At 42.3% G+C, this 19,580-nt stretch overlaps 1 protein-coding gene across 1 annotated transcript in view; it reads right to left on the reverse strand.

Annotated features, from left to right (window-relative positions):
* Positions 1 to 1,187: 1,187 nt before the first annotated feature.
* The window catches only part of LOC148473234 (bromo adjacent homology domain-containing 1 protein-like), a 61,591-nt gene continuing 43,198 nt past the window's right edge, over positions 1,188 to 19,580 (reverse strand). Inside the window, exons 5-6 of the mRNA XM_088459930.1 lie at positions 9,876 to 9,967; positions 1,188 to 3,683 (exon numbers count right to left, since the gene is read on the reverse strand). Of these exons, the coding sequence (XP_088316056.1) occupies positions 3,494 to 3,683; positions 9,876 to 9,967 (282 nt within the window). The 3' untranslated portion in view covers positions 1,188 to 3,493. The remainder of the gene's footprint in view (positions 3,684 to 9,875; positions 9,968 to 19,580) is intronic.

The following is a 19,580-nucleotide window of genomic DNA, read 5'->3' on the forward strand; positions in this document are numbered from 1 at the left end:
ATTTAACATCTGTGCTCAAGCATGGACATCACTAAAACCAGGACTATTATAGTGTGCCTTGAGGACCGAGGTTGGGAATCACTGACAGAGTGGATCAGGTATTTAAGCTGGCAACCTGATGCTATCAATATGAGTGGGTCAATCCATATTAAATGGTCCAGAATTAAATTAATTGGTTGCTTGACCATTTTTAAAATGTTTTATTTTTTGCATGTGATAATCCCTGTAAGTTAGTAGTCAGAAACCACCATTACTTTATTTTTATTTACCTTCATATGAAGATGGCGGCAATTTTTGTATCATGGCGTATGACATTTTTCACAGTTGCAGACGTTTGGGGTAAATGCAATATCTCAGCTCACAAAAGTCATAGAAAGCTGGGATAAAAACCATTATTTTCAGCACATTTCAAGCTACATTTTTTGTCATATAATGTAACTATTTCCCTACCTCACTTCCTTATGACTGAAATTTAAGCCCAAAGTTAATAAGCAGATTTAAAAAAGTATATCCTTTGGATTGTATTTCAGTGGGAAGGAATAAAATTTCAGAGCTGTAATTTTTTTTGCAAACCGCTATATACTCAAAGATTTGCCAAACAAATTGTGATTAATTCATCTTGTCAATTTCTTTTTATTAGAGCACTTTACAATTACTATTTTTTTTCAGTTTTTCACCTAAATTGACCTTTAATCTCTGGTGGGGAACCTGATAAAAAATTTAAAATCACAGCATACACAGTACTCTATGAGGGATAACTGTAAAAATAACCTGGAGTTTGACAAAGCTACACTAAGAGAATATCAAAATCCAAATTTTTTACAGTTACCCCTCAGATTATATAGCCATTCCCAAAAAATTACAGCTCTGAAATGTTATTCGTTCCAATGGAAATACAATCCAAAAAATAGACTTTTTAACATCTGCCAATTAACTTTGGGCTTAAATTTCAGTCATAAGGAAGTAGAGAAATAGTCATATGACAAAAATGTAGCTTGAAATGTGCTGAAAATAATGTTTTTTTTATCCCAGATTTCTATGACTTTTCTGAGCTGAGATATTGCATTTACCCCAAACGTCCGCAGCAGTGAAAAGTGTCATACGCCATGATACAAAAATGGCCGCAATCTTCATATGAAGGTAAATAAAATAAAGTAATGGTGGTTTCTGACTACTAACTTACAGGGGTCATCACACACAAAAAATAAAATTATTAAAACAATGGTCAAGCAACCAGGGCTGGACCACTCCACATGGATTGACCCCAGCAGAAGATCGGCTCTCCTGTTTGATCAGGCCTTATTTAAAGTTGTCAAAAACATGTTCTACATAAACATTAGATTCATGTGAACGTCACTGTATGGGATTGCATTGCATTGCAAGGTACTGAGGGATTATGAGGCATGAAATACTGTTCTGAACATTACATGCTAGTAAGTAAAACTTTGAACTTTATTTCATGTTACTTAGTTTCACCAAAAACATATTATTTAGAGTGGAATTAGCCTTCTAAAATGGTATTATCCTACTACAGTAAGGTCACTTTGCCATAATGTTCTACCTATGTGCTCATTTATCTCCGAATATATATTTGAAAGATAATTATCACCATGGGCTTCTGTGACTATATATAAAAGGCATAATCTCTCTTGCCAAGTAACTATTATTCAGGATTCCAAGTTATCTCTAGTAGACTTGCCCAACAGAGTCTCCTAGGGTCACAACATTGGCAGAATTTTTTAAATTAAATTACCCTAAACTTCTATATACCCAGAGGCCTTGGTCCGTTAGGGGACCCCAAGGTTAAGAATTGGATTTATAACTACAAAAACACAATACAAGTGCTTTTATCTAGAAAGCACTGAAATTATAGTATTGTAGTTGGTCATTTTAGGCTTCGTTTTTTTCCAATTTTTACAATACAATTTAATAAAATAATCACATGAATAATTAGAGAGCAAGGCCCTGTATATAGATCCTCTAGCATCTGGCTCTATCACCTCTTTGGTATCATTATAAAAATAATAATATCCAAATTCTCTCTGGCTACACAGAATTCTTATAGCATTAAATATACTTTAGCATTTTATTCAAAGGTTTGTGCCCTTGCAACCCTAGTTCTCACGTTTAAAATTGGGCATTAAAACTGAACATGCAGAATTCTAATTTAAATGATTACAGCAAGAGTATGAAAACAGTGTGATAATTCATTCTTTGAATTAGTGCAAGCTACAAGTTTATCTACCAGTTATTCAGATTTAATTTAATGTATTCAGGTATAAATGTCCTTTGGTTTTTTTGTGTTTTTGTTGATTTAATTTTTACTATTAAAATTGAATAGCTGGTTCTTCCGATAAACAAAAGTATATCTAGATTGTATACACATAAGGCAAATGGCAAGTATATTGAGCAATCAGGTAGCAGTTTCTTAGCACAAGAGTAATGTCACTATTGGCGGCCAAGGAAAGAGGAATTTTTCTTTCTTTTGGACAAGTGACCTTTGTTAAAACACTAAATTTTTTTTTAGTAATCTATCATCACAGAGCAAGCCAGTACTTGTTACATGTATTATATTTAACCTCGCTCTACTACTTTCCACCCTACACAGACAAATGGGGACAATTGTTGTAGAACAATAAAAAGCAGCTTGTCTCTTGTACACACTATTCACTAACCAGTTTACTTTACTTTCCACTAAGAGAAAGGCCTGAAAAACAATCAAGTCTGACAGCTAAGAAGATATATATCTTTATCATAGAGAATACTGAAATATAATTTGGTTGGATGCAAAAAAATATATATATGATGAAGATTGACAATAGCTGATATCTGTAGTATCTACTCAGGGGTTGACATAAATGGGAAGAAAAACTGCTGGCAAACTGATAATTTAATTGTTGGGGAATATTATAAATTAAGTTAATAAAAGAAGAGGGTGTGCTCAGTCTGCAACAGGTCATTCTCAACACAAATGAGAAAGGCAACACAAAAAGAAAACAAATCCTGTCTGACCATGCAGAAGTAATGACACTTCTGTCTGGGTTTGACAGGGACCTGTGTGACACATTAAGGCATTTGAACCAAGCTTGGTCCATTCATGCACTAACATACATCCTTGCAAACATGATTCCTGACCTGAAGTACTGGCTTATGTTTCCCCAATATATATATAATATATATACTTTATTATATTTATATATATATATATATATATATATATATATATTTATGTTATATATTTTTTTCTCATTTTCATTTTTTATTTCTTTTTAATTACTGCTCATCTCTAACGAAGTGCTGTGCTTTCATCTGCTGAGTACTTGTACCAGTGTCTTTTCCTGAATCCAGAACCAAGAGGCTACTACAAGAGGTTCCCAACTCCCCTCTGTGCTTGGGGATGCTGCTGGGACGATGTCTGAAACAGTCTTGGGCCGCAGAGGCCTTGCACTCTTATGCCGCTTATGCATGTCAATGTGTCCTTCGGAAGCTGCAACTACTGAGGGTTCTTCAGGATACGACCATGTCTGAAATCGTACACATGTCGGCACAGGAATACTAGCTCTGCGTCGGTGCTGTCTGGAACCCTGCGATGTACTGGGGTGCAATACTCTTCTGAGGGAGGGACAATCAAGGCTTTCCTATTTGGACAGCCCTCCTTTCGACGCTTTACCAAGGCACAAAATCTAAAAGGAATTGCACAGTCAGAGTAATGTACTTTATCTCTCTAGCAATAAGTCAACAGCACATAGCAGGTAAGCATACAAAAATATTAAATTAAATAATTAAACTTAAGAAACATAATACACTTAAATAACAGTATGTTTTGCAAAACTCATTAAAACAAAGACAATCTTTATTAAAAAGCTGTTGTAAGGCAAACACATGCATCTGATCTATCATTTTGATGAATTATTTCCTTTTCTTCTGTCTGGGGAAGCAGCAACAGTACTAACTCATTAGTATTCTGCTGTTCTGTCTTGATACACCACCCCGTGTCCCTTCCCGCCCAGCTTGGTCCCCTCCTTCGTCTCACTCCAATACTTAACACATTCCCGGCAACCAGCTGGGTCCTACTCCCAGGACAGGTCTGTCTCATCTCCCTTGCAGTGGGAGCCATTGGAGCCCGTACCTCAGCTCTCACTGCACATGTATGTTGAAGACAGGGCAGAATTATTATATAGATGTATGCTTCAATATAGTCCCCTGATCAATGGGTACGGGATGCCAGCTGTCACAATCCAGACACCAGCATCCCGAAGCTTTGTCGGTCAGTATCCTAACCCTCCCCCCTCTCCCTCCCAGTTGCCTAGCCCTAACCCCCCACCCCAGTGCTTAAACATAACCTCCCCTACCCTAAACCTAACCCTCCCCCCTTAGCACCTAACCCTAACACCCCCCCTATTGCCTAACCCTAACATTCCCCCTTAACCTCGGGACTTACCTTCGGGATTCCGGCAGTCGGGATGCCGGCGCCGGGATTCTGATAGGTGTCGGGATTCCGGCGCAGGCATTCTGACCTCAGTCGGCATTTTAACCGCATCCTGTTCTATAAACCCATGTTAATGCAAATATGTAGAAAAATTTGCAACAATAACATAGCAGTGTCTTACTGAACATACCGACAAATATACACTGAAGTGACAAAAGTCATGGGATAGCAGTATGTAAAGGTAATGGTAGGTAACGTCACCGTACTGTGACGTCTTGGAAATGCACAGACCTGCATAAGCTGTACATCTTGTGAGTCAGTTTGAAGACTGGCTAGGCAGCTCATGACAAGGTGGCGTGAATTATCGGAGTTTGAACAGGAGAGGATAGTGGGTGCCCGACGGATGGGACATTTCATTTCGGAAGTTGTGCGGTCATTCAACATTCTTCGATCTATGGTGTCACATGTGTACAGGGAATACCGCATGGAAGGCATTACCGCCCACCATGGACAGCGCAGTGGCCAACAACGGGTGCTTAATGTTCACGGACCAGCTGTGTCTGGCAAGAATTGTCCATGGTAACAGACAAGCGACCCTGGGGGAGATGTATGAAGCTTCGAAGTGACATCAACACACGTTATGTGCGCTGATACTGCTTTGCCCAGATGTATTATCGGGGGGTTTCGCGGTAAATGACAGAGAAGTTATGCGCCCATCATTATAGCCTGGGCAATGTATGAACGGTCAGTTCGCCTGACCGTTCTGCCCGCTGCAGCTGTCGCTATCGACAGTTACAGCCTGGCGATGCCCTATCCCCACAGCAGGAATAGCGGTCACTGATACAGTGGCTGCCGGCTCCAGGGCTGCATGCGGGATCTCGCGATACTTGCGAGATCCTGTGCATGCTCAGTGAAGCCGGCCAGGACTAAGACATAGCGCATCAGCAATAGGCTCATTCGCTGTGTACTCAGGCAGGGATCGTCGGAGGGGGAGTTAACACAGCTCATAGTTAGTGCTTCCTGCTTCGTCTCGGTAAAGACGTGCCACTATAAATACATCACCTCCCACCGACTCCAATTACATCCACATTCAGTGCAGGAAGTAACAGATGCATATCTAGCAGATCAGTGCAGCGTTCTTTAGCTTCTATGGATCATGGGAACAGAAGACCTACCAGAGTGCCCCGTTAACACTACGACACCAGACACAGCTTCTCACCCGGGATTGTGACGTTGCCAATTGGACCCTGGAGGACTAACAACATTTGGTGTGGTCTGATGAGTCACAGTTCTAGTTGTTTCAAGCTGATCATAGGTTTTGGGTGTGGCGCAGAACCCATTAGGCCACAGGTTCTCAAGCTCGGTACTCAGGAACCCAAACAGTGCATGTTTTCTATTTCTCCTCACAGAATTGCAAGTGAAATAATTAGCTCCACCTGTGGATCTTTTAAACTGTGTCATTAAGTAATGAATACACCTGTGCACCTGCCAGTGGCCTGGAAAATGTGACCTGTGTGGGATCCTGGGGACCGAGTTTTAGAACCACTGCATTAGGCCATGGACCCCAGTAGTCAACAAGGCACCTGCAGGCTGGTGGTGGTTCCATAACGGTGTGGAGTTTCACGTGGCATAGGTTGGGTTAACCTGAACGCGTCGCTGAACGTTAACCGATATGTTGCGTTGCTTGATGACCATTTGCAGCCCTTCATGGACTTCATGTACCCCCACAACGAAGGACTATTCCAGGAGGTTAACAGTGTTATCGCTCCCAAGTTGTCCAGAATTGGTTAGAGGAGCATTCTGCAGAGTTATGATGAATGGTGTGGTCACCAAGTTCACCCCTCATGAACCCAATCAAATATTTAAGGGATGTGGTGGAGAAGTCCATTTGCACCCAAGATCCTGCACCCACAAATATCACGAGCTGTGGGAAACCATCCAGACTACATGGGTCAACATCTCTAGAGGTCTTCCGTCCACTTGTGGAACTGATGCCACGTCAAGTTGCTGCACTTCGCCAGGAAAGAGGGAATCCTACATGATACTAGGTATCTATCCCATGACTTTTGGCACTTCAGTGTATATCAGAAAATAACCTATAACATAATTACAGAGTGAACTATAATAATTACAAATGCACAAAATTCTTGTTTTAGGATTCAGCTGAATATAAAATCCTGGTGGACAAGATTTTTTTTTAATTATGCACTATATATAAATTTTTATTTATATTAAGCAGGAGTTACTAAAATTACTTTTTAGTAATTAATTATGTGCAGATCGATTTCTGCAATGTCACTCACAGTGCTCCAAAAGTCACAGCATGATTGACATACTGCTGGTGTATGGGGGCTGCAACAGGCAGCGTTACAGAAAACGGCGTCATTTCTGCCCCGTTTCTGGGTGTGCCCAAGCCAGTGCCTGTAACCTTGGACGCAGCTTCACTGGCCCTGGCATCATGATTTCACCGGACATCCTGAATAATCTAAGGGTTACTCCTTCACAATACCCACCATTTTTTTGAGCAAAATTTATAGTTACGCAACTTCGACTGCGGGTGTATCTGCATGCAAAATGCTACATTACACTATCAGTGACTGACACTAACGTAGTGTTTCGCATGCAGATACACCAACAGACACACACAGAATATAGGCATACTGCATATCATTTTAATCAGCAGAAGCGGCTTGTGAGTTCTATTCACATATTAGTGTTAATAAAACGCATCTGAAGGTAAAAAGTCACACAGAGATACACTCGTCAGTACAGTGTTAGGCCACTGCATGGCGTGACTAGAAGGGCTGTTTAACACGTAAGGAGGCTAGATGTATGTCGACACATCTACAGTATATATAGTGCTAGCTACTATGGAACAGCTTAATTACCCACATACATACAATGAGCTGTAGCACAACTAAATGTTCACTAGTGGAGGAAGCAGACAGTGACCATGAAACGTGCAGCTTTATGAACCTTCTAAAATTGAGAATACTTGTTTTTAATATTATGCTTTATTCTCTTATATATACACTTCATATTGTTCAATTCTACGTTCTAATTTTATCAATTGCCTTTTGTTTTTATTGTTAATGTATTAAGTGTTAATATTGACTTCTGGAACTGATATTTTATAACATTTAAGTGTCTACTATAGGGGCCCTCCCCAGGACACACTGTCATTATCACTGATATTACAGTACATTATTCCAGGGATTTTTACTCTCTCTGTATACCAATGGGAGCATTCAAACTCCAAAGTAAAGAAGTTCGTAATTGTCATTCAATAAAGAAAATTGTATTTGTTTCCACTTCCACTAGTGAACATCCATTGCATGTGAGTAATTGAGATGTTCCAGAGTGGGTTTGATTTTATCTATATAGAGTGGTGTTTTAGACAGAGCTGGGGATATTTTGCTTTCCTAATATACGCACACAAGCCCTCACAACGAATATTATATATATATATAAGACATAATTTTTTTTTTTTTTTTTTTAAGTGCCGTTTTTATTTGACTGCTAGAGAAAAAGTGTCAGATTTTATATATTTTATTTTAGTGCTGTTTTTTTAGTGCCGTTTTATTATTCTACCAATTTCTAGCCTACATTCAAAGTGATATTTTATGGAATATATTTTTTGCCTGATTTGGTTTTACTAAATAAAACTGATGTTATATTTTTAACACACTGCTCAGTCATAATTTTACGGGCTTGGGACACCAGAGGTCGCTGTCACCCTATTTTTTGTCTTACAATTTGTTTATAAAGGCCACTTACCATTGCCTGAGTGTCAAATATGACTGAGTTCTGCTAAATTGTGTGATAGAGACTGGTGTACTGTGGCGCTGTTTACATTACTATCTACAGTACTGGTTCAGCTGTGTTTTCCAATTGGTGGACATAAATCAGGCCAAAATACCACAGGTGGAGGCAAAGTAATCGATAGTCCGTTTCGGTACTGAAAATATATGCCTTCAGAGTACATCATTTTCTCTGTAGCAATATTAAAAACACATGATTTTGTATTTTTCATAAAGTTTGCAAAAACTGAAGAGAATTCAGCAATAGCCTCATAATTATGTGGTTGCAGAGATGCATCATTTAAAAAAAAACAAATAATGGGATGTTACTTCACTGTTTCTGGGGCCCATCATAATTTATAATTTTGACCTCCTTGTATGCCCTTTAAATGCCAGTCAGACCTCCCAACATGCACCTTGCATGCTCTCAGCCCTCTGCACATTTCTCATAATTGCCCCAAGACCCCCTCACAAGTCAAAACACTCTCTACATGCCCCTTATACCATCCTACATGCTAACTGACCACCTCATATGCCCGTTAAATGCTCATCAGACCTTTCTACAAGCCTCTTTATACAAAAGCACTTCCTTGTCTATCCTCCCTACACTGAGTTGTGCAACTCGGCCACGCCATGCGTCTTTCACCGCAAATGTGTCTTATTCGCAAGGCGATGCAAATAAGACCCACAAGCAGGTTTTGCTGAATACAATTAAATGCAGCATGTGTATGATCTGTGTGCGGCAGAGTGTGTCAAATCACAACAACGGAAAGTGGTGCGGAAAACAGCCGCTGACATTGCAATGTAGCATTTCGTATGCAGATACAGCTGCAGTCACACACAGAACATACACATACCGCATATCAATTTCATAAGCAAAGTCTGCTTGTGTGTTTATCTTGCCGCGCAATGCAAATATGATGCATTTGCGTTGAAAAGACGCATAAAAAGGCGCTAAGAATCAATAAACTTGCATGGGACTAGGCGCGACTAGAAGAGTTGACTAACGCGACTGCAGCAACAATGACACATCTGTATGTATTTTCTTTGCCTATGAAATCACCCAACATGATCTCAGACTGTCAGACCTCCAAACAGACACAGGATTTATATTATTCAAGAACCATGGACCTTACAACGTCTCAGAGCAGGACACGTTAGTACAATTGAACTATTGCCAGCTGCAACAAAACTATATAATTTACTTATATCATAGGTGCAACACTGAAATTTCCTTATTCACGAAGTAAGGATCAATAAGGGTTGAGGTAACAATATGTTTAAAAATGAGGCAGACTAGATGGGCCAAGTGGTGCTTATCTGCCGTCAAAGTTACAGCAGGAGCCTCATGAATCCTCTGAAGCAGGATTTAGGGAGCATTTATTTGGCAGCCCCAAAAGGCAGTGATTGGCAGTAGTGCAACCTGGTCTTTAGCCCCTCACAGCTATTTTATAGCAAAAGATACATTATAACGCATATCAGCAAACACTGACTTATTATTTTGTGGAAAGGGATGACCGATTTAACTTCAACTGAAATAACTTTATAAAAAGGGAAAAAGAAAGCAATGAAATACACTACAAAAATAGCAGTTACTAGCAATGGCTTTAACTAGAAGATATTAATGTTTAAAGAGCGACACCTACCTGCAGTACTCTGCAAATGTCAGGACATAGCACTTTTCCTCAATGCAGGCAATACTGTTCTCATCTTGATGACGGGAGGCGAAGATCTCATTCTGGGAATACAAAGATTCTATTTTGGATAAGTGGCAAAAAGAATATAAAACTGCACTGGGTCCCATATATTGTATAAAAGGGATTTGGAATAAAGCAGTGCATATAATGCTGCATGCTAGTATAATAAACACACACACACACACACACACATATATAGTGACACAGTTAGGTTAGGGGGTCCCTCTCCTGGGTAGAGGACTCCTTCCTTACACACACACACAGCAGCAGGGAAGCAGCACACCAGTCTGGATGCAAGTACAAGCTGGTCGGCGCCAGTCTTTATTGTACAATGACAGAAATATAAAGAAAACAAATATAAATCCTAGCCCTGTCGGGGCACTAACTTCACAGGTAGTTCCCTCACTACCAGAACCTGGCAGTGCCAAATGCCCTCGCCAGCAACAAAGCACAGCACAGTACTCACTGATAGGTTTTTCAAGTGTCTCTGAGCAAACTCCCTGCCTGCTCTCCCAGGTGAGACAATCAGCCCTAAACACACTAGGCTTATATTGGCCACCCTCAGGTGGGAACCCAATCAAGCCTGTTACCAGGCTGCGAGAACCAAAACCTGGAGTGGCCGTGGGTGGAGCCCTCCCTCTCCTCTCACCCAAAACCCCCAGGTCCCAAACCGGCTTTTCAAAAAACCGAAACTCAAGCCTGCTACACTGCAGACTTTCTCCTGGGGGTTTAAAACACAAAAGACAGGAATCTGGGACAAATGTACCTGCCACAGACCACTTTACCAGTGATCCTATCACATATCCCCCCCCCCCCCTTTGTTTCGACCTGTGGGGCGGAACAACTGAAGCCCCCAAACAATGAACGCGTGACAACGCGTCAGCATTGGCCAGCTGGCTTCCTGGCCTGTGTTCCACTGAAAATTTAAAAGTTTGTAACGCCAAGAACCATCTTGTAATTCTCGCATTACTGTCCTTATTTTCAGACATCCACTTCAGAGGGGCATGGTCAGTGATCAATTTGAACTTTCTTCCGACCAAGTAGTACCCGAGAGCCTCTAACGCCCACTTTATGGCCAACGCCTCCTTCTCCACTGTGGCATAGTTTCTCTCATGTACATTCAACTTTCTGCTAAGATAGAAAATAGGGTGTTCCTCACCCTCCTTGTTCAGGGACAGGACCGCTCCTATACCTACTTCTGATGCATCGGTTTGTACTATGAATTCCGTTTCAAAATTTGGAGTCATCAGGACTGGTTGGGAACACAATGCTACTTTGAACTCCTGAAAAGCTTTCTCTGCCTCAGGACTCCATTCTACCATGACTTTTTGTTTGCCTTTGGTCAGGTCAGTCAGTGGGACTGTCATGGTGGCAAAGTTGGGTATAAACCTCCTGTAGTACCCCGTAATTCCCAAGAAGGCTCTCACCTGCTTCTTATTCAGAGGCCGTGGCCAGTTTTGTATGGCATCAACTTTATTGAGCTGAGGCTTTATCAGGCCTCTGCCAATGCTGTATCCCAGATATTTTACTTCCTCCATGCCTAGACAACACTTTTTTGGGTTGGCTGTCAAACCTGCCTTATAGATGGAGTCCAACACTGCTTGTACCCTGGGTAAATGAGACTGCCAATCAGTACTATAAACGACCACGTCATCCAGATAAGCAGCCGCATACCGTCTATGGGGCCTTAGAATCCTGTCCATCATTCTTTGGAAGGTAGCAGGTGCCCCATGTAGCCCGAAGGGCAACATCTTGTACTGAAACAAGCCCTCTGGCGCTGAAAAAGCTGTCTTTTGTTTGGCGCTCTCGGTTAACGGTACTTGCCAATACCCTTTGGTTAGGTCAAGAGTGGTTAAATACCTTGCCGTCCCTAGTCTCTCAATCAGTTCATCCACTCTTGGCATCGGGTAGGCATCGAATTTTGAAACACTGTTCAACTTTCGGAAGTCATTGCAGAAACGCACACTCCCGTCGGGCTTTGGAATCAACACAATGGGACTTGACCATTCACTATGTGATTCTTCAATAACCCCTAACTCTAGCATATTTTTAATTTCTTTCGACACCGATTCTCTTTGTGCTTCTGGTAACCTATAGGGCTTTAGATTAACTTTAACCCCTGGGTCAGTGATGATGTCATGTTTAATGACCGAGGTTTTCCCAGGTACGTCAGAGAACAGCACCCTATTTCTAATTAGAAACTCCTTGACCTCTTGTTGTTGAATTGCCGACAGGGTTTTTGCCACTGTCACTTCGGGAACTAAGGGCCCTGGACTTACTGGAGGGTCTCGGACGGCCGACAGTACCGTTCTATCTTTCCAGGGCTTTAACAGATTTATATGGTATATCTGTTCCGGCTTTCTTTTCCCCGGCTGGTAAACTTTGTAATTGACCTGCCCCACTCTTTCTAAGATTTCAAAGGGCCCTTGCCATTTAGCCAAAAGTTTATTTTCCACAGTGGGAACCAATACTAACACTCTGTCCCCAGGAGCAAAGCTGCGTAACCGAGCATTGCGGTTGTATACCCTCTGCTGTGCCTGTTGAGCCTGTTCCAGGTGCTCTCTCACTATCGGCACTACAGCAGCAATTCTCTCCTGCATTTGAGAAACATACTCAATCACCGTTTTGTAAGGACTAGACTCCCCCACCCATGTCTCTTTGGCAATGTCTAGTAACCCCCTTGGGTGTCTCCCATACAACAAGTCGAAGGGTGAAAACCCGGTGGAGGACTGGGGAACTTCTCTTATGGCCAACAATAAATACGGCAATAAGTAGTCCCAATCCCTACCATCCTTGTCGACCACTTTCCTAAGCATGTGTTTTAACGTCTTGTTAAACCTCTCGACCAGCCCATCGGTTTGGGGGTGATAAACCGAAGTTCTTAACTGTTCGATTTTGAACAGGCGGCATAACTCTTTCATGACTTTGGACATAAACGGTGTACCCTGGTCAGTTAGTATCTCCTTAGGTATACCCAGCCTGCTAAAGACATGAACTAGCTCTCTGGCAATGGTCTTGGTTGACGTATTGCGCAACGGAATCGCTTCCGGGTACCTGGTAGCGTAATCCATTATGACCAGAATATACTGGTGTCCCCTGGCAGACTTCATTAAGGGTCCAACCAAATCCATCACTATTCTTTCAAACGGCACCTCTATGATAGGCAATGGAACTAGTGGACCCTTAAAATGTGGCCTGGGAGCATGATACTGACACTCAGGGCAGGATGCGCAAAAGTCAGATACCGCTTTATGAAGCCCGGGTCAGATAAACCTCTGCATTATTCGCTCAGTGGTTTTCTCTACCCCTAGATGGCCTGGCTGTATTCCGCTAAGGCCCGGCGGGTTTCCTCGATGGCAACCTGTTGTTGCCCCTGGGCTGTCTCCAAGGCCGACAGTTGCACCCTGGTGGATTCCTGCAGAGCCCTGGTAGATTCCTGCTGAGCTGCTGTAGCTTGGAGCAGGGCTTTAATAATGTCCTCCATTTTGTACTGGGGTGTAGGTTGGAAGCTGAACCTTTCCTCTCTGAGCATGGGCTGACGCCTCCTCTATGGGACTCCAAGGACACAGCGTTATTTCCACACTCACAAATTGGGTGTCTGTCCCTTTAATTTTTTAAACAGAAAGTTTTCCTCTTGCTGCAACTTCAGTGTGTGTGGGTGCCCGCATTCTCCACCATATTGTGACACAGTTAGGTTAGGGGGTCCCTCTCCTGGGTAGAGGACTCCTTCCTTACACACACACACAGCAGCAGGGAAGCAGCACACCAGTCTGGATGCAAGTACAAGCTGGTCGGCGCCAGTCTTTATTGTACAATGACAGAAATATAAAGAAAACATAAATATAAATCCTAGCCCTGTCGGGGCACTAACTTCACAGGTAGTTCCCTCACTACCAGAACCTGGCAGGGCCGAATGCCCTCGCCAGCAACAAAGCACAGCACAGTACTCACAGATAGGTTTTTCAAGTGTCTCTGAGCAAACTCCCTGCCTGCTCTCCCAGGTGAGACAATCAGCCCTCAACACACTAGGCTTATATTGGCCACCCTCAGGTGGGAACCCAATCAAGCCTGTTACCAGGCTGCAAGAACCAAAACCTGGAGTGGCCGTGGGTGGAGCCCTCCCTCTCCTCTCACCCACAACCCCCAGGTCCCAAACCGGCTTTTCTAAAAACCGAAACTCAAGCCTGCTACACTGCAGACTTTCTCCTGGGGGTTTAAAACACAAAAGACAGGAATCTGGGACAAATGTACCTGCCACAGACCACATTACCAGTGATCCTATCACAATATATATATATATATATATATATATATATATATATATATATATATATATATATATATATATATACACATACATACACACACACACACACACACATCTAGCTGTTATCTCTATAGGCAGAATACAGGTTTACAGAGGAAAGAATACAAAAAAAAAGTTCGAGAAATAAAGAAGTTGTTATAACAGCGTTTTATTATGATGTTTGTGGAAAACACAGCAATGATTTTGTCTATTTTCCTTGGAAGCCATCTTTATAAAGGACCTCTTACATCTGTCACTTTCAAGCCCTCTTTTGTTACAGTAAGTACAGGCTATTGCAAAATTCTTTGCGCCTCGTCACACAAAAGAGGGACAGATAACACGTGTGCTAAATATGCTAACTGTACTCTTTCCTACACCAGCAACTCCATAGTGCATGCTAACCTTCTCACTGGAGTATAGCTTGCATGTGGAGCAGGGAGGGCTGTAGGTGTGTGTCAGAGATTATTACGATGTAGGCCAGTTAAACAACTTAATATGCTAATATCCAAGCCTGGGCTTTTTCTGGTTGAACTGGTAAATGCAAGTGTAATGTGCTATCAAAGTAAACAATACTGAATGTTGAAATTCATTACAACATAAAACACAACATATACTGAAACATAAAAGTTTCAATTGGGAGTACACTAATTAATGAACCTTTACCCATATGTATTGTTTAATTATATTGCATAGGAGCAGTTTACCTAAAAAATATTTAGTTATAAGACTAGTAGTATTACTGTACTTCAAGCAATTCAGATGCATAAATTCTGACTGGGAGTGTGGCGGTCTCATGCTAGGGGTACGGCCATGAGCTTGCCAACTCCCTGAAATAATAGCAATCACCCTGACTCCCTGAAGAGTCTAGTAATCTTCTTGATTGCACCTTACCCCCATTATGTAGCTGTTACATAAAAAAAAATATATATTTATTTAGATGGGATAATTAGAATCATTTCCCTGCATTGGTTATAAGGCACAATGGGGCAGATGTAAGAAGCTATGGAAAGTGATTAAGTGCTGAGTGATAAACGACCAGAAACTCAGCTCCCAACTGACATGTTACAGGCTGTGTTTGAAAAATGACAGTTGGGAGCTGATTGGTTGGTCGTTTATCACTCCATTTTATCATGTCCCAGAGCTTCATACATCTGCCCCAATGATCCCTATAGCTACATGCATTTTCTGAAAATGACCAGTGTGTTTTCATAAACAAGTAGATCTAACTGCTTTGGGGCTCGTTTACATTTGGATGTGTGGTACCCCCAAGTTTGTTCCCAAATAGGGGTCCCCCCAATTTTTTTTAAAATATATACTGCAGCCCCAATTCCATATAATAGGCAGGTATAGTGAACTTTGACTGACCTTGCTCTCCCTGAACCCCACTGAGCATGTGCAGACAGGGAGGTAGAAAGTGCCCCTTGGTCAGCGACCCATTTTTGGAGGGAAAATCCTGCCCCATTGATTGGTAGCCTGGGTGTCCAGGCAGAGATCCCTGTAGGCGGCCTGTTGCTGGGGTCCCCCTGTCCACTCATAGATGCCAGACTGACAGGGAGGAGAGTGAGGGAGAGCTTATATAATACCTTCCTCAGGACTGTCAGTGCTGAGTCTGGGAGGAATTTCTGTAGAAAGAGTCTGGGGAGAATTTCTGTAAAAGGAGTCTGGGAGGAATTTCTGAAAAAGGATTGTCTGTGAGGTGCTTCTGTGGAGTGTCCCTGGATCTGTACAAATAGGGGTGCAGTAACCCCTCTCATTTACCCAGGATTACAAATACTGCACCTGGTGCTGTCTGTAATGAGTTGCTGTGGAGTGCCCTTGGAGCTGTAAAAATAAGGATGCTATAACTTTTTTGTTTGCCCTGGATTACAATTACCAGACTTCACATTAGCCTGGAAGGCTACCTATCCAATCTGCCAGGAGAGGTGCTCTGATGCTGGATGTGAGTCCCTGGAGGAAGCTTGCCTGGGGATTTGCATAGAGCACCCTGCTTTGGAAGAAGCCCCCTCTGAATGAAGGACTGCCTTCCTAAGTGCCTGTTATCAGGAGGAGCCACATTTGTAAATCTGCGCATGCTGGGAGAGAAGACGAGCTGCCTGGGAAGGAGGTCTCATCGCTCCATCGTCGCAGATGAAGCCCCAGCTGAGGAAAAGGTTCCGCCAGTGACGAAAACCCTGCTGTCACCCGCACGGGCAGAAGAAAAGACAGCCCCAGAGGAAGAGTGCTTCAGGACCCCTCCTGCTGCTGTGTGTTTGCTGGACAGAGCCCCTGTGGAAAGGGATTTTGCACCTGTTGCTCCTTGTAAAATACCTGCTGAGGTCTGCAGCTGGAAGCTCTGGTGCGGTGCATCGCTGAGTTTCCCTGGACATCGGAAGAGGCTGAACAGCCACTGCCAGGGGTGAGATCATACCAGAACCTCCCTATACTCTGTCCCTCCACAGCTCCTATCTTCCCTCCATTAAGGCCCTGCCCCTCTGTATACCTATCCTATATGGGTCCCCTAGGTCTACTGCATTATCCTTTACCTTGTGGATAACCATGATTAGGCTGGGAGACTAGGTTTTGTGTAAAAGTTGGGACCGGGGGTTAGAATCCCACACAACTGGGTGTAGAAAGGAGTCAGTGTTTTAAATTAGGTAAATAGTGTATGTAGTGATGAAATAGGAGGGGAAGTAAAAGATAGGTCACCCCCTCTTCTCCCCAAATATTGTATTGGTGGTCATTTTCTTTCCTGTGAACCTCTGGCTCATGTCCAGGAGGGGACGTGCCTTATGGGTGTCGGCTCATGTCCGATGCCACTGTGGGTGATGTACAAAATATTTTATGTCTAGCTTTAAAGTAAATGTAATGCCATGTGATATGTATTTGGCTCTGTTTACTGTTTGATTCGCGTGTAAGCTAAAGGGTTTATAGTGGCCCTTTATCTGTTATAATACTCTGTAAAGCTGTTCACTGCTCGCTGTGTTATTATTGTCAATGCTGATTAATATTATGCTTGCATGAAATGTTTGAGTATATACCCGTATTGGTGTTGATGTAAATTGTTTCTTATACACTATTTGGCCCGGTAACCATTTCAAAGTCCATTCATGCTGATGTAATGTATATTGCTTGTTTATTTAGCCCTGTGTAGCCCCAGCTGGCAATTCTGGTGATAGTAATTTGTGGAATAGGCAAGTAGGAAGACTGTTGTCCCTATTTTCTCAAGGCTCAAGGACTGTGTTACATTATTGCAAGTGGCCGGTGAACTACTTCTACCAACATAGCCTCAGTTGTCCTTATTTTCTCAAGGCCCAAAGACTGTGTAAGTTACTGCAATTTGCCGGTAAACTACTGCTATCTGCATAAACTGTTAGCCGTTTTCAGCTGATGAACTGTATTTTTAAACTATTTGTTGGTACAGCTGGTGCACTACAAGAACCTATCCAACCGGCAGGTGCATAACCCTGCTTGCAGCTAATTATTTTGCATAGACTATTTGTTGTTTCAGCTGGTGCACTACAAGAACCTATGCAACCTACATGTGCATAATCCTGCTTGGAGCTAATTATTTTGCATAGACTATTTGTTGGTACAGCTGGTGCACTACAAGAACCTATCCAACCTGCAGGTGCATAACCCTGCTTGCAGCTAATTATTTTGCATAGACTATTTGTTGTTACAGCTGGTGCACTACAAGAACCTATGCAACCTACATGTGCATAACCCTGCTTGCAGCTAATTATTTTGCATATACTATTTGTTGTTACAGCTGGTGCACTACAAGAACCTATCCAACCTACATGTGCATAACCCTGCTTGCAGCTAATTATTTTGCATATACTATTTGTTGTTACAGCTGGTGCACTACAAGAACCTATCCAACCTGCAGGTGTATAACCCTGCTTGCAGCTAATTATTTTGCATATACTATTTGTTGTTACAGCTGGTGCACTACAAGAACCTATCCAACCTGCAGGTGCATAACCCTGCTTGCAGCTAATTATTTTGCATGGACTATGTGTTGTTACAGCTGGCGCACTACAAGAACCTATGCAACCTACATGTGCATAACCCTGCTTGCAGCTAATTATTTTGCATATACTATTTGTTGTTACAGCTGGTGCACTACAAGAACCTATCCAACCTACATGTGCATAACCCTGCTTGCAGCTAATTATTTTGCATATACTATTTGTTGTTACAGCTGGTGCACTACAAGAACCTATCCAACCTGCACGTGCATAACCCTGCTTGCAGCTAATTATTTTGCACAGACTATTTGTTGTTACAGCTGGTGCACTACAAGAACCTATCCAACCTGCAGGTGTATAACCCTGCTTGCAGCTAATTATTTTGCATATACTATTTGTTGTTACAGCTGGTGCACTACAAGAACCTATCCAACCTGCAGGTGCATAACCCTGCTTGCAGCTAATTATTTTGCATGGACTATTTGTTGTTACAGCTGGCGCACTACAAGAACCTATGCAACCTGCATGTGTTTTCCCACGTTTTTCTCAGCAAAAAGGGAGCGTTAACCCAGACTGTATTTCACAGCTATAGACTGCCAGAGCACAATTGATTCAAGCTAGACCAGCAGGTTTCATATTTAGGTCTCTCATTTGTTTTTTTGGTAAAGTAAAGTTCTGCAGGAATTATGATTCTTGATGGTTTCACATTGCTTGCCAGCTAGGGTCACCGGTAGATGACGGGGAGGTAATAAATAAATACCTTGTCATTGAATAGTGTAATTAATTTAATTCCATCTGTAAATGGTAAATATCTCCTGTCATTTGTTGTTAATTATTAACAAATAATAAAATTGCATTGCACCTTCCCTCCTGTCTGGTCATTGTGTCTGCAAAAGGGGAATACAGGCTTGCCTCTCTGTCACGGTGTGTCCTATCTGAACACGGGGAAATCGGCCACTGAAGCAATCCGAACACACCTGAACCTGGTGCTAGTGGTGCAGCACTGTACAAACCAGTCAGTACATCACAGATGTAAATCAATTTTATGACACACCTCTCGGATGTATTTGTACATGTTCACTTTAACGCAGTGCTCATAGGTGTTGCTTTCAGTTTCCCTGAAATGCTTTCTTAAAAGAGGGCAAGTATGCCATTAGCAAAGAGATATGCCAAGCGCTGCTGCTCATTAGCCTCATCCCCTAAAAACACCCATTAATTGCCGCATGCGCCGCAGTGAACGGCACATATCTCCTGGCGTTCACACCATGGGACAGACATGTTCGCGGATGGGATGGTAGAACTCAGGATATTTGGGAGGTATAAATGACTGTCTTTTTGCAATACATTATTCTCCAGAAAGATTAGTTTGAATGTTAGTGTTCACGATTTGAGGTTTGT

The sequence above is a fragment of the Taudactylus pleione genome, unplaced genomic scaffold, assembly GCF_031769625.1.
Source record: "Taudactylus pleione unplaced genomic scaffold, aTauple2 ptg000953l, whole genome shotgun sequence".
NCBI lineage: Eukaryota > Metazoa > Chordata > Amphibia > Anura > Myobatrachidae > Taudactylus > Taudactylus pleione.